At 45.9% G+C, this 12,345-nt stretch overlaps 3 protein-coding genes across 5 annotated transcripts in view; 2 read left to right on the plus strand and 1 right to left on the minus strand.

Moving 5' to 3' along the window:
- LOC121597862 (phosphatidylinositol 4-phosphate 5-kinase type-1 gamma) overlaps positions 1 to 4,233 on the plus strand; it is a 46,281-nt gene extending 42,048 nt beyond the window's left edge. Inside the window, exons 19-20 of one of the 3 annotated variants that reach the window (XM_041924095.1) lie at positions 3,999 to 4,043; positions 4,129 to 4,233. In XM_041924095.1, coding sequence (XP_041780029.1) covers positions 3,999 to 4,010 — 12 coding nt within the window. In that variant the 3' untranslated portion in view covers positions 4,011 to 4,043; positions 4,129 to 4,233. Of the gene's footprint in view, positions 1 to 4; positions 3,178 to 3,998 lie in introns of those variants that run through there. The other 2 variants (XM_041924094.1, XM_041924093.1) reach the window with 2 other exon arrangements.
- Positions 4,234 to 4,373: 140 nt separating this feature from the next.
- On the minus strand, positions 4,374 to 7,969 carry LOC121597863 (prolyl endopeptidase). Its single transcript, XM_041924096.1, has 7 exons — positions 7,541 to 7,969; positions 6,876 to 7,245; positions 6,370 to 6,783; positions 6,141 to 6,300; positions 5,406 to 6,070; positions 5,108 to 5,320; positions 4,374 to 5,024 (listed from the first exon to the last, which is right to left on the minus strand). Exons 1-7 carry the CDS (start codon positions 7,629 to 7,631, stop codon positions 4,628 to 4,630), a joined length of 2,310 nt encoding a protein of 769 aa, XP_041780030.1. The 5' UTR covers positions 7,632 to 7,969; the 3' UTR covers positions 4,374 to 4,627.
- Positions 7,970 to 9,885: 1,916 nt separating this feature from the next.
- On the plus strand, positions 9,886 to 12,345 carry LOC121595844 (tRNA-dihydrouridine(47) synthase [NAD(P)(+)]-like). Its single transcript, XM_041920125.1, has 4 exons — positions 9,886 to 10,197; positions 10,273 to 10,778; positions 10,842 to 12,066; positions 12,147 to 12,345. The coding sequence occupies exons 1-4, from the start codon at positions 10,166 to 10,168 to the stop codon at positions 12,214 to 12,216; spliced, it is 1,833 nt and encodes a 610-aa protein (XP_041776059.1). The 5' UTR covers positions 9,886 to 10,165; the 3' UTR covers positions 12,217 to 12,345.

Below are 12,345 nucleotides of genomic sequence, written 5' to 3' on the forward strand. Positions count from 1 at the left end.
GTAGGAAAATTTACGATATCAAGTAGATTACGATTACAACTAATAAGCCGGACGGGCGAGGTTAATAGAGTGTAGAGGGTTCTGTGTGGTGTCGACAATCGTCGACATTGTTGCTAGTAAGACCAGTGTGGAATTATGCGCATTACGCCGCGCACTTTACGCAAATAATATTATTGCGCAGACCGATACGAATGGAAGCGGGAAAAAGAGGACTATGTACATATGTAACAAACCGTATCATCATCAATCAGGTTGAAACCATACAGAAGGCTGACGACGTGTGTGTGTTTGTGTGTGCGTATTGCACATTAGGGAGAAAAGCGAGAACGGCGTGCCACAAAGACAATGAACGCGGAACGGCGAAGGAGGAGAAATCAAAACTCTTTAAAACAAAGACACATACATTAGCTAAATAAGCGTTACTATCACGTTAGAAGTTCGTAACACGATTCGCCTACCATTCCATACTACCGGTAGAAGAAAAAAAAACATCCACGGAAAACGGAAAGAGCAATATTAAAGAATGATCATCCGGATTCCTGTTTCTTGTAAAGTTTTTTTGTTTTTTATTTGTTATTTTATTATCTTACCCTTTTCAAATATCCTCTATCAACTATACCCTTATAAACCTTGTCATTAAATCTTTACCCTTCTAGTGCTTCCAAGTTTTTCGTTTGTTTGAGGCAATAATCATTCATCGAAAACGGGATAGAAAAGAAAATTATTGGACGTATAAATGCAAACATCCTTCTGCAGCAAGCAACTATCGATTGTTAATACATATAAAAAAGTATGGAAAGTTATATCGTTCGACCATTACCTAATCCTTCTTCTTTCACGTTCTCCAAGCCTTAATCAATCCAACGAAAATAAGCTTAAAAAAGGGGGTTCGATGAAAGCTTCAGTAAGTTGACGGTAGGAAGAGTTGACTGCTCTGGAAAAAGAAAAGCAAGCAAAGAGAATGAAAGCTGGTGAAGGACAACGTTCAGTTCGAAACTTTGGAGTTGTCACCCGGTACAATTAGAGGCCTATAGCATTGAACAGTGGTAAACAAAATTCTAATAAGATTTCTCTTTAACACTCTGGGCGCTGTGTGGCTCGCTTTGGAATCACAGCTTTGTTCACACTCCTTCTCTGTGATTGGTCTCTCAGTAACTCTCAGCAGAGCGTATTGCAGCGGGAAGAAAGAGAGAGCACATATTGCAGAAGCGGCATCGTACGTTAGGATCGGAAAGAGAGTGAACGATCGTCAGCCAATGAAACGCTCTCATCGCTCTCTTATCTTGTACTGTTTTCTCCGCAGAAAGCTAATGCAAAATGCAAGCGCCCAGAGTGTTAATGATTTTGATAAGATTTCCTATATTAGTGATTTTAATTTGTGAGTAAGAAGATTTCTATTTCATGATTTGTGATTTTACCAATAAGAAAAGAAACAATCACATTATTTAAGCCAGCTCTCCTTTATCAAGGCTTTTTTGTTTCGAATCTCATTAAATCGCATGCATAATTTGCCCAAACAGAATCAATAGCAAATGAAATAATTATTTGTATCAAACTTAAACCAAATGTATGCAAAATTCTTCCAGTATTGTTGATGAAGAAAAAGGAATTAATCTATAAGAAGCGAACCGTAAGGAAGCGGAATGACGCAACAACAAAAAAAAACACAATAAATACGTTAATATATTTAAGCGCGAAGATGTACAATAAGCAGTTGTAGACACGATGTTAAAGCAAGAGTTAAACCATACGCAATTACCGTATTAGTCTCCCCCGGGATCTACTATACACACACCCCCCCATGCCACCACCACTAAAATCATTAACACCCCGCTTATACGAGTGGTGTACATACGTATATATACATAGATATACATAAATATCATCCTAATTGTAAAGTTAGCTACCATTCAATCTCATACCAGGCAAAGGGTCTTGTCTCGTCGCCCATCATTGGAGGGAGGGAAGAGTCTCATTCAGCCGCTAGTTTACTATTCGGAGTAATATTATTACTATTTATGATAAATATATAAATGTTATTCAATCGTGTTACAGAACCACACACAATAATGGAAGCGAAAAGGGTGTATAGGAAAGGGTAAAACGTGACACATTCACGCATACAGAAATGCAAACAAACACGTGGAAAGAAGATGATTTCAGGAGCAGTGTATAATTTCACGTACTTTCTCTTTGCATTACAAAACAGCAGGCAATCTTTTTTTGCAATTTCTGGGGGTACAAAGAGACGCCCTAGTTGAAGGTTTTTGTGGGGGGGGGTTTATTTTAAAGCAATTTTGCACAGCGGTAAATGAAACATCTGTATAATCAAAACACAATATCACAACTTACATATACGAAGGGATGAAGAAGTGCGTTAAAGTTCATGTTCATCGGATTGAAGGCAAGCAAGAAGGAGGGAAGCATTATAAATTCATATATTCCAAATCTCCACTCGGTAGTGGTGGTACGGATAGACGCGTATAAATATAGACAGCAAATAGAACAAGAAAAAAAAAACACCGTACACAACACTATAAATCGAGCATATAAATGTGTTGTGGAAGGGAGGCTATAGATAGATAGTAAAGAGAAGAAGAATAATAGGACAAACCCGATGGCAAAACAAATCGAATCGAATTAGAGCCACAACAAAGCGGAACGACGACGGGACTCGTCGATCGTTAGTTCGACCGCGTTGTACTACGCGTCTACAAGGTTTATCGTTTAACATGAGGAAACAATAATCGTATATATAGCATAAAACACTCCCCCTTCTTCCCACGATGGGACGATAACAGCAAAATGAATCGTATCGATGGTATAGGAAAGAGGCATAAAGAAATGAGTGAAAACAAGAGCGCAAAAAGCAGACACACACACACAATATATCCCTGAGGCAATAAATCGGAATGCAATAATCAACGTGTTAGTGGAAACGATCCTTGTCAGTTACTGTGCGCGGTAGAACAAGCCCGAAACAATCGTTAGATAGGCAAAGTGATACGGCACGATTTAATGGGGATAAATTTAGGCAAAAAAAAGATTGAGCCCTTACTGTGTGCCGTTTATGTTTTGTTTTTTTTTTTCTTTGGTGTTTTGGGTGGAATAGTGTGATGTAATCGTTATCGCAATGTGTGCAATGCCAATACTCTCTATAATAACCCTCCGAGAACGTAAAACAGCAGCAAACCTCCTTCTCTCTTGGTGTAAACTCACTATTCACCGGACACATGCATACGTATTCGCTCAATCACATCTCAACGAAACGCAAAAAAATGAAACATTTCATTACTAGACAACCCAACACCCCCCAACCAACATACCATAATACGATTTTGTCAGACTTCCTTCAACCATGCAAAGACGTTAAAAGCGACGTTACTGTAAGAAACCCGTTAAAAATGTTTTGGGTCACACGCGTATGTATAGAGAGGTCACACGCGGTCGTAGGTGAAAAACACAAACAAAAATGTAACAAATCTGAATTGTGAATAGTGTTGTACCAATATGCCAATCGGGAGAGATAGTAGTGACGAATGATAGTGGCTGGATCAAATCAACCAAAAAAGGGGAATAGAGAGGGCAGTACGAATTCCACAAACACACACAAACACTCTAAACAACTAACTGAACTGAACTGCAACAATCCGCGGGGGGGGGGGAGGGACAACACACACCGCGTTCGTGTGCGCGGGACGGGGCAAGACAGATGAGGTACGAAATGCATATAATAAAGAGAAAACAAATACAAACGAAATTAAAGCAAAGAAAGCATATGTAGAATAGTTGGGTCATTTAGATACACTAATTTCATACTTTGTGTGTTGCACTCTAACTCCCTTTATTTGTTCTTCATTTTGTGTATGTAATACTAACATCATCTGTACAACAGTCATGTTCTCTCGTGTTCTCGCGCCGAACCATTTCCAATTAGAATTTCATTATTTTATAACCCGACTTTCCTTTTCCTGTTTTTTTTTCTCCTTTCATTACAGACTCATCTTTAGTAGTGCTGTTAAGCGGTAGAACAAGGATGCATGGTTCGTTTTGCGCTTAACCAGCTGTAGATACACATTGCTCGATTGCTCGTCAACCGATTTGTTCCATTATTTATTTATTGTTTAGAAAATCAAAAGCGCGCGCATTAAGTGGGAATGAGAATTGAGAAAGTGGACAACAATAAACTGGCATGATAAGAAAGAGGAAAACAATACTTTTAATGAAATCAACTTTCAGGTAATAACAGCAAACCAAGCTTCTTTACTTTTTGAACAGTACGTTTATTTTTGTTTTCCATTTTGCTGCACCTAAACTCGATCGCGTACAATGGTTACCAAATTCTCGAATAAGCGCACACGCACGCAACAACATCAGCAAGCGTGCACCAAAGGAGCGCCCGCGAGGCTTGTTTTAATTCAAAAAAAAAAAACATAATAATAATAATAATAAGTGCGGCCTTACACAAATAATAATATAATCCGAAATTTCGCTTCTCATTTCACGCCTCACGAAAACTCAAATGCTCAGCATGCAATTACCGATCAGAAAGAGATACTGTGTGTTTCTTTTCCAACTTCGCACTCCCCAGCTCCCTCCCGAGAAAGATGGTGGTGCCAAGGCAACATTAAAACGAAAGCTTCAGCCCGAGCGTCTTGTACATGAACGTGAGGATGTCGGTCGCTTCCTCGATCTTCTTGGCCGTCGGTTTGCCCATACCGTGGCCGGCCTTGCTGTAGACGCGCAGCAGCAGCGGATTCTTTTGGTGTTCACTATCCTTGATGGCATCGTGCAGCGCCGCCACGAACTTGAGCGAGTGCAGCGGGCTGACCCGATCGTCATGGTCCGCGGTCAGCACGAGCGTGGCCGGATACTGGTCCTTCTCCGAGGTAGGTGTGCGCACGTTGTGGAGCGGCGAGTAGCGCAGCAGATTTTCGAAATGCTCCTTCTCGTTCATATCGCCGTAGTCGGACACCCAGGCGCGGCCGATCGTGAACTTGTGGAAGCGAAGCATATCCATCACGCTGGCATTGGGGTGGGGTGGTGAACGAAAAGAGGAATTAGAATAAGAAAGCAGTTGGTTGGTAATGCCTTTTTGCTTACTTACCCAACTTGCGCAATGGCGGCACCGAACAGATCGGGACGCTGGTTAATGCAGGCACCGACGAGCAGCCCTCCGTTCGAACCGCCCTGGATCGCGATCTTGTCGTGCGTGGTGTAGCCGTGCTCCACCAAATACTGGGCAGCGTGCTGGAAGTCGTCGAACACGTTCTGCTTCTTCAGCAATCGACCGGCATTGTGCCACCGTTCGCCATATTCGCTTGAGAAGAGAGAACGCAGGAAACGGTAAGATTTAGGAGCATTTTTGTGAAGGGGGGGGGGACTCCTTCGAGGATAATACCTACCCACCACCCCGAATGTTCGGGTACGCCAGTATGCCATCGAACGAATCGATGAACACCAGCCCGGTGATGCTAAAGGACGGCTGCACGCAAATGTTAAACCCACCGTACCCGTACAGCAGGCACGGTTTGTGCTCCTTCTTCTCCTGCTTGCGCTGCACGATAAACATCGGCACCTTCTCGCCGTCCTTGCTGTGGTAGAAGATCTGCTCCACCGCGTACCGGCTGTTGTCAAAGTCTTCGATCTTCACCTCCCGAAACACGGTCGGTTCCATTGCACCGCCGTCGGCCTCCGTTTTGCCCTCGAAATCGTAATGGTAGATGATGCCGGGCGTCAGGAACGACACGAAGTGGTAGAAAATCTCCGAATACTTCTTCTTGCCACTGAACCCGGCCACCGTCCCTATTTCCAGCGGGAACTTCGACACGAAGCTCCCGTCGGCCAGGCTGTGCACCACCAGCAACGATTTCACATCGTCGATGTACCCGAGCACGATCCGATCCTTGTTCACGCACGTCGTCCAGTCGAGCACGTTCTTCGGATGCTCCGGCACGAGCGTTTTCCAGTGCTCCATCTCGGGCTGCTCGAAATCGATGTTCACGATCCGGTAGTTCGGGGCGCCCTTGTTCGTGCGGAACGAAAAGATGTTACCCTCGTTGGTGACGTACTGTAAAGGGAAGCAAAAGCAAAGGGGAATGAGACGCTGGCAATAGGGTACGAGAGGCTGCCACACTTACGTCATAGTCACTGTCGAACTCGGTGACCACCTTCACGAAATCAAGCTTCGACTCGAGCGTGCCGGCCTTCTCCAGATTGCTAAAGTACAGCAGCATATCCTTGCAGCCCTTCATGATGAACAGCATCAGATATTTGCCACAATCGGACACTTCCGGCATCCTACAGAGGAGAGGGAGGAAAAATGCGCATTACTTCCTTGTTTGCTTGTCCGTTGCGTTCTATACTCACAATCGCCACGATGGTTCCTCCGGGAACTCGGCAATCAGCACATCCTTGTCCTGCGACTCGCCCACCCGATGGTAGTACAGCTTCTGGTTCTCGTTGGCGGCCGTTTCCGAACCGTCCGCCTTGCCCGCCACCACCGGGTAGCGCGCGTAGAAGAAGCCCTTATTGTCCTTCGTCCACGAGGCGGTCACGAACTTGGTGTGTTCGATCGTTTCCGGGAAGTCCTCGCCCGTCTCGACGTTGCGAATCTTCAGCTTCGTCCAGTCGGATCCGCTCTGGCTCAGCCCGTACGCGTACAGCTTGCCGTCGTCGGAAAAGCGCGACCCGACCAGTGCGATCGTACCGTCGGTCGAGAGTGTGTTCGGATCGAGAAACACCTTCGGCTCACCGTCCAGCTTATCTTGCACGTACAGGACACTAGCAAAGGAGAGAAAGGGAGTTGAAACAGTTTGATTACATCATTGACTTTTTTTGTTGCTTCGTCAAAAAGGGACTGCACCCCCACTCACTCCTGGTTCTGCAGACCGGTGTTCATGAAGAAGAAGTACTTGTTACCGTGCTTGAACGGGCAGGAGTACTTCGGATAGTTCCAGCGCTTTCGCAGCTTCTCGTTCAGCTTCTTCCACTCCGGGCACGTGTCCAGGAAGGGTTTCGAGATTTCATTCTGCTTTTCCACGTACGCCTGCGTTTCCTCCGCGTCCGGATCCTCCAGCCAGCGGTACGGGTCGGCAATCTTCACGCCGTGGAACTCCTCCACCACGGACTCATCGCGCCGTGCCGCAGGGTAGACGAACTGCCGGGCCTCGGCGGCTGCTGCTGCTGCTTCGGGCATAGCAAGGCGACCGAACTGCGTGCGGCGTAACGCGCTGGAAAATAAACCTAAAAAGGTAACGCACAAACAATAAAACAATTTGTTTCTTCGCTTTCGTAATGCCATCCCAGCAAGCGAACAGGGCGACACATAGCAACACAAAAAGGCTGCCGACCGGCTGGCAAACTAACGTAACAGACGCACGCACATAGCCACACGTCAACGGGGTCTACAAGCCTACCCCCCACAACGACGGCGAGACCTACAGACCCAGTTTTGTGTTCTTACGTGTACACCAAGTCCCGTTTCGCCCGGTATACTCCACCCCTCCCCGCTTCTTCTCCCTGCCCCACCACCACTCACCACTCTTGGCAGCTACTTGCAACGGTGGCGAACGTTGGGTGAGAACGGCTCGGCAGCTACGCACTAACAGGGAAGTGGCCAACTTGTGCATACACACTTTGCCGGATGTTCCGGAGCTTGTGGGAAGGGAAAAGGCACAGACGCGAGCGGCACCAACTGCAAACGGTTGCAACTAAAATCGATCTGGACTAGAAAAAAAAGGAAGCGCACAAGACTCAACTTCAACTTCGGGCAAAGCGGGGGTCCACGTAGAACGGGCAGAGATTGGGGCAGCGCTGTGTTTTCCGAGCCTGCTACCGTTGTTCTTATCACCACCAGCAACAGGGTGCTTTATTTGCCGAAAACGATAAAAGAAGCGGAAAAAAGAGTTTCGCGACCGTGTTTGCCGAAGCCGCCCGAATTTGATTAGGTTTGTTAAAATGACTTTCAAGATTGCAGGTGCACCAAGGTTGCTGCAGACCGGCGAGAGGTGAAAACCCAAGTGACAAAACAAGGGCAACATTGTTGCGACGTCAGTTTGCGAATATTTGACTGTCCTTCCCCGATTTTAATTCAGTGATTATCTTTTGAGAGAGAAAGTGAAGATTCTCTGTAGCGGGAATATCTTCAATTTGGATTTGATCAGTAATTTGGCGAAAACGTATTTTATCTTTTGCTCTACAACTCTACAGCATGCCCGTCATAGGTTCAAGCCACATCCCAAATAGCCAGAATTGCTTAAGCAGCTCATTTTGGCATGCTAAAGATCGCTGCTCTAATTCGCCTTTTGCAGCAGATAAACAGCATCAAAGTTCTATGTGGGTCTTTCAAACAGCGCCTAAGCAGCCTCCTTATGCCACGATGCCAGGGATTATTTTTCTTTGTGTTTTATTTTCAAGCAAGCGTCATCGATGAAATAGACAACAAGATTTGTTTCGTTTAAACACATAAGTATATTTTTAAAATCCTTTGTATTCATGAATTACACCAAATTTTACACAATTTACTGATGATTCACAATCACTTCACTCAATATTCATTCTTTAATTAACGAATCTAACTTGTGCAGCAGCAATGAGATTATTGCCGGCGTCCGTCTTTGACACTTTGACAAGAGCCATCTCGTACCGATGTCATGCATTAAAAACCTATAAAGTTCCACCAAGTTCGGTACGCTTTCTTAACAAGCCTTCAAGTTCCACCATGAACCCTACACATAGTGCTAATCAGCCGCAAAGTTCCAAAAAGTACCTTGTGCCTGTTAAAAAGCTCCATAGTTCCGCCAAGTACCGTCTATCTCTTGATCAGCCACAAAGTACGACATCGGAACGATTTTTCGTTAAACAGCCCTAAATCAGCTATAAAGTACGAGCTGGCTATTTGGGATATGGACCGAACCCAAGTGCCACAAATCCACTAAACGACCACTAAACGGGTTCTAAAAATCGAATAGGAAGGAAATGAGAAAGCTCTCCAAGCGAGAAAAGTGCTCCGCCAGCTTCTTTGCTATTTTTAGAATGCATGAGTCTTTCACCGTCTGCTAAACAAAGTCTTTCTATATTGCATTTAGGTTTAGAGCTTGAGTCGTTTAGAACCCGTTTAGTGGTTGTTTAGTGGATTTGTGGCACTTGGGTTGTGATGATCATCGCTCGAGCGACTCCCAAATAGCCCCATTATCGAGTTCGAATTTGCTACGCATTCAAATTACCAACACCGAACGTGACACTTAGAACAAAATCAGCTTCAAAAGTTGTCTGAAAGGGTGGTAGTCTCTGATAGCAATGTGTTATCTACTTCTCACATCTTTTGTTTTGATTCTCACATCTACACATCAACATGATTTCTCGCTCCGTCATGTTTGATGATCTGTTACTGGAATCATAAAAAAAATCTTAAAATTTAATTTTAAAAACTACCACACTGGACCAAACCAAAAATTAAAAACGTTGTTTTCAAAATAAAAATAAATATTTTAAATTGTTTTCATTAATGAAAATGTTTGCAACACTAGTAAACAATTATATGTAACACATATTACCATTATTCGTTAGGCCAATAGTTATTTGAACTGTTAAGTTCGCCGAGTGCGTCGAGAGTTCGCGCTCTTTTCGATATATTGAACTACAACCGGACTGAGCTACGTTCGTCGCTCGCGCGAATGGTCACATTCGTCCAGTGTGAAAGAGCTCTCACCGCAGAACTCCACACAGCATAACACGGAGCGCAACATAACAGCTGACAGCTGAAAAAACGCGTCAGAAAACGCTTTATTGCTGGTACTATGTTTTGAATATCCTTAGTAGGCTGCTCATTGATCATAGAAAAGCTACCAACCTACTCCGATGACCGAAAGTTGATGAAACGCTTTACCTCCTTTGCCAAGCGCTGTGTGGAGTCCTGCGGTCAAAGATAGCGACAAATTTATACAAATGAGAAATTCACCACTCACTACAATCTGATCCGTTATGCCAACTGGTCCAACGTCATTTTTTTCCGCATTTCACCACCTCTCGAGGTGTTGTAATCACCTTGAGCACGTGCTCGCAACTGTTAAAATTGTACCCAAAACAAAACAACTCCACGCCACAGCCGGCTGGTTGCGAAATTGGTTCACTGCTAGGATAAATTAAACCTTCCTGCTACACGATGGACGATGGAATATGCCACATAAAGGCGGAGTAAGTAAATTAGCACGAAATGTGCAGTAAGACCACTATTTTATTTACCTATAAATCGCACCATCCACACGGCAGATTTCTTATTCCGCGCATTGTGGAGAAACCGGTTGAAACGGTGGAAATCGTCGCTCCAGCAGAAAAGGAAGGTAAACCCGAAGATGCAAAGGTAGACGATACCAGCGAACCGCCCGAGAAGAAGGGCCGCATGGAGGGCAATGCAGAGGAGCCGCAGGGTAAGAAGAAGAAAAACCGTGGCCAGAACAAATCACGCACGGTACCGTTCAAGGAGGAGGACGGGCTGCGACTCTGCAAATCTCTGCTGGATGGGAACCTGGGCGAAGATGCGGCGAAGAAGTGCACCAATGCAAACTGTCGCTTTTCGCACGATCTGGACAAATTTTTGCAACTCAAACCGAAGGACATTGACGGCACGTGCTACATTTACTCGACCAAGGGTTACTGCAACTTTGGCGTAACGTGCCGGTTTGCCGGTGCGCATCTGGATGAAAACCGTAGAAACATTTACCCGGAAGATTTTAAGCCCGACACGTCGATGCTTGTTTCCACCTGGTTGAGTACTGGTAAGTGAACCTCACGAGCTATACGAAATTGATTTTAAAATACTTTTTTTACTCTCCCAACAGATTTGCAGCACATACTACGCAAAAGGAAGTATAATTTTAACAAATCGACCAAATTTGTCAACAAGTTCGACCGACTACAGCAAGAGGAAAAGAATGAGAAAGCTAAATCGATCGAGCAGGAAAACGGGGAAGCAAAGGATGATGGCGAGCAGAAGCCGGAAGAAAGCAAACCGGCCGGTGCAGTAACGGACGAAGACGTGATAAAGCTGCGCAGCGCCGAACGCAAGCGCATCGTGTTCCGCGACAAGCTGTACCTCAGTCCGCTCACTACGGTCGGCAATCTACCGTTCCGGCGCATCTGCAAGGAGTACGGCGTCGACATAACGTGCGGCGAGATGGCCTGTGCCATACCGATCATCAACGGTGCGATCCAGGAGTGGGCGCTTACGAAGCGCCACTCGAGCGAGGATCTGTTCGGGGTGCAGCTGTGTGGCCACAACCCGAAGCTAGTCACATACGCGGCCCAAATCATTGCCGAGAAGGCGGATGTCGACTTTATCGACCTGAACACGGGCTGCCCGATCGATCTTATCTTCAACCAGGGCGGCGGTAGTGCGCTGCTGCGCCGCCAGAACGTGCTGAAGGTGATGGTGCAGAGCTGTTCGCGCCTGTTGGCCGACTACGGCAAAGAGTTTACCGTGAAGACGCGCATCGGCATCTACAACAACAAGCTGATCGCGCACGAGATGGTGCCAAAGTTTGAGGACTGGGGAGCGAGCCTGATCACGATCCATGGGCGGACGAAGGAGCAGCGCTACACGAAGCGGGCCGACTGGGACTATCTGCAACAGTGTGCGACCCAGGCCCAGTCCGTGCCGGTGTTTGGCAATGGGGACATCTTTGGCTACGAGGATTACGAACACATTCGCACCAAGTGCCCCAACATTGCCGGCGTAATGGTGGGCCGTGGGGCGCTGATTAAACCGTGGGTGTTTCAAGAGATTAAGGAGCGGAAAACGCTCGATCCGTCCAGTGGGGAGCGGTTCGAGATGCTGAAGCGGTACGTGAACTACGGGCTGGAGCACTGGGGCAGCGATACGAAGGGTGTGGAGACGACGCGGCGCTTCCTGCTCGAGTGGCAATCGTTCCTGTACCGGTACGTACCGTACGGGCTGCTGGAGCGACCGCCGCAGCGCATCAACGAGCGGCCGGACGCGTACCGCGGTCGGGACGATTTGGAAACGCTGATGGCATCGCCCAATTGTAACGATTGGGTGAAATTAAGGTGAGAATTGCGATGTTGTCGGTTTCACGTTAACTTTTCTTATTGGATTGGATTATTGGATTTTTGTACTTGTTTTTCAGTGAGATGCTGCTTGGACCTGTACCGGAAGGATTTAACTTTGTGCCAAAACACAAAGCCAATGCCTACTGAAAGGGGGAAATGAACGTAAGTGAATGTTGTTTTGCTTTCAAAATTTCCTCTTCCCTTTCAAAGGCAGCAAAGGAAAGGATGTAAATAAAGTTGTGCAAATGAACAAAGCGAAGCAGAAGAATTGGTGGA

This window comes from Anopheles merus, chromosome 3R (assembly GCF_017562075.2).
Source record: "Anopheles merus strain MAF chromosome 3R, AmerM5.1, whole genome shotgun sequence".
NCBI classification, from domain to species: Eukaryota; Metazoa; Arthropoda; class Insecta; order Diptera; family Culicidae; genus Anopheles; species Anopheles merus.

What these genes read in the sequence shown, in the direction of transcription:
- LOC121597863 (XM_041924096.1), bottom strand. Translation starts at nt 7,631, where the DNA reads ATGCACAAGTTGGCCACTTCCCTGTTAGTGCGTAGCTGCCGAGCCGTT. An exon ending in GCAAGTAGCTGCCAAGAGTG is followed by an intron (nt 7,246 to 7,540) that starts GTGAGTGGTGGT and finishes TTACCTTTTTAG; the next exon opens with GTTTATTTTCCAGCGCGTTA. An exon ending in GAGGAACCATCGTGGCGATT is followed by an intron (nt 6,301 to 6,369) that starts GTGAGTATAGAA and finishes TCTCCTCTGTAG; the next exon opens with GATGCCGGAAGTGTCCGATT.
- LOC121595844 (XM_041920125.1), top strand. Translation starts at nt 10,166, where the DNA reads ATGGACGATGGAATATGCCACATAAAGGCGGA. An exon ending in TTCCACCTGGTTGAGTACTG is followed by an intron (nt 10,779 to 10,841) that starts GTAAGTGAACCT and finishes CTCTCCCAACAG; the next exon opens with ATTTGCAGCACATACTACGC. An exon ending in AACGATTGGGTGAAATTAAG is followed by an intron (nt 12,067 to 12,146) that starts GTGAGAATTGCG and finishes CTTGTTTTTCAG; the next exon opens with TGAGATGCTGCTTGGACCTG.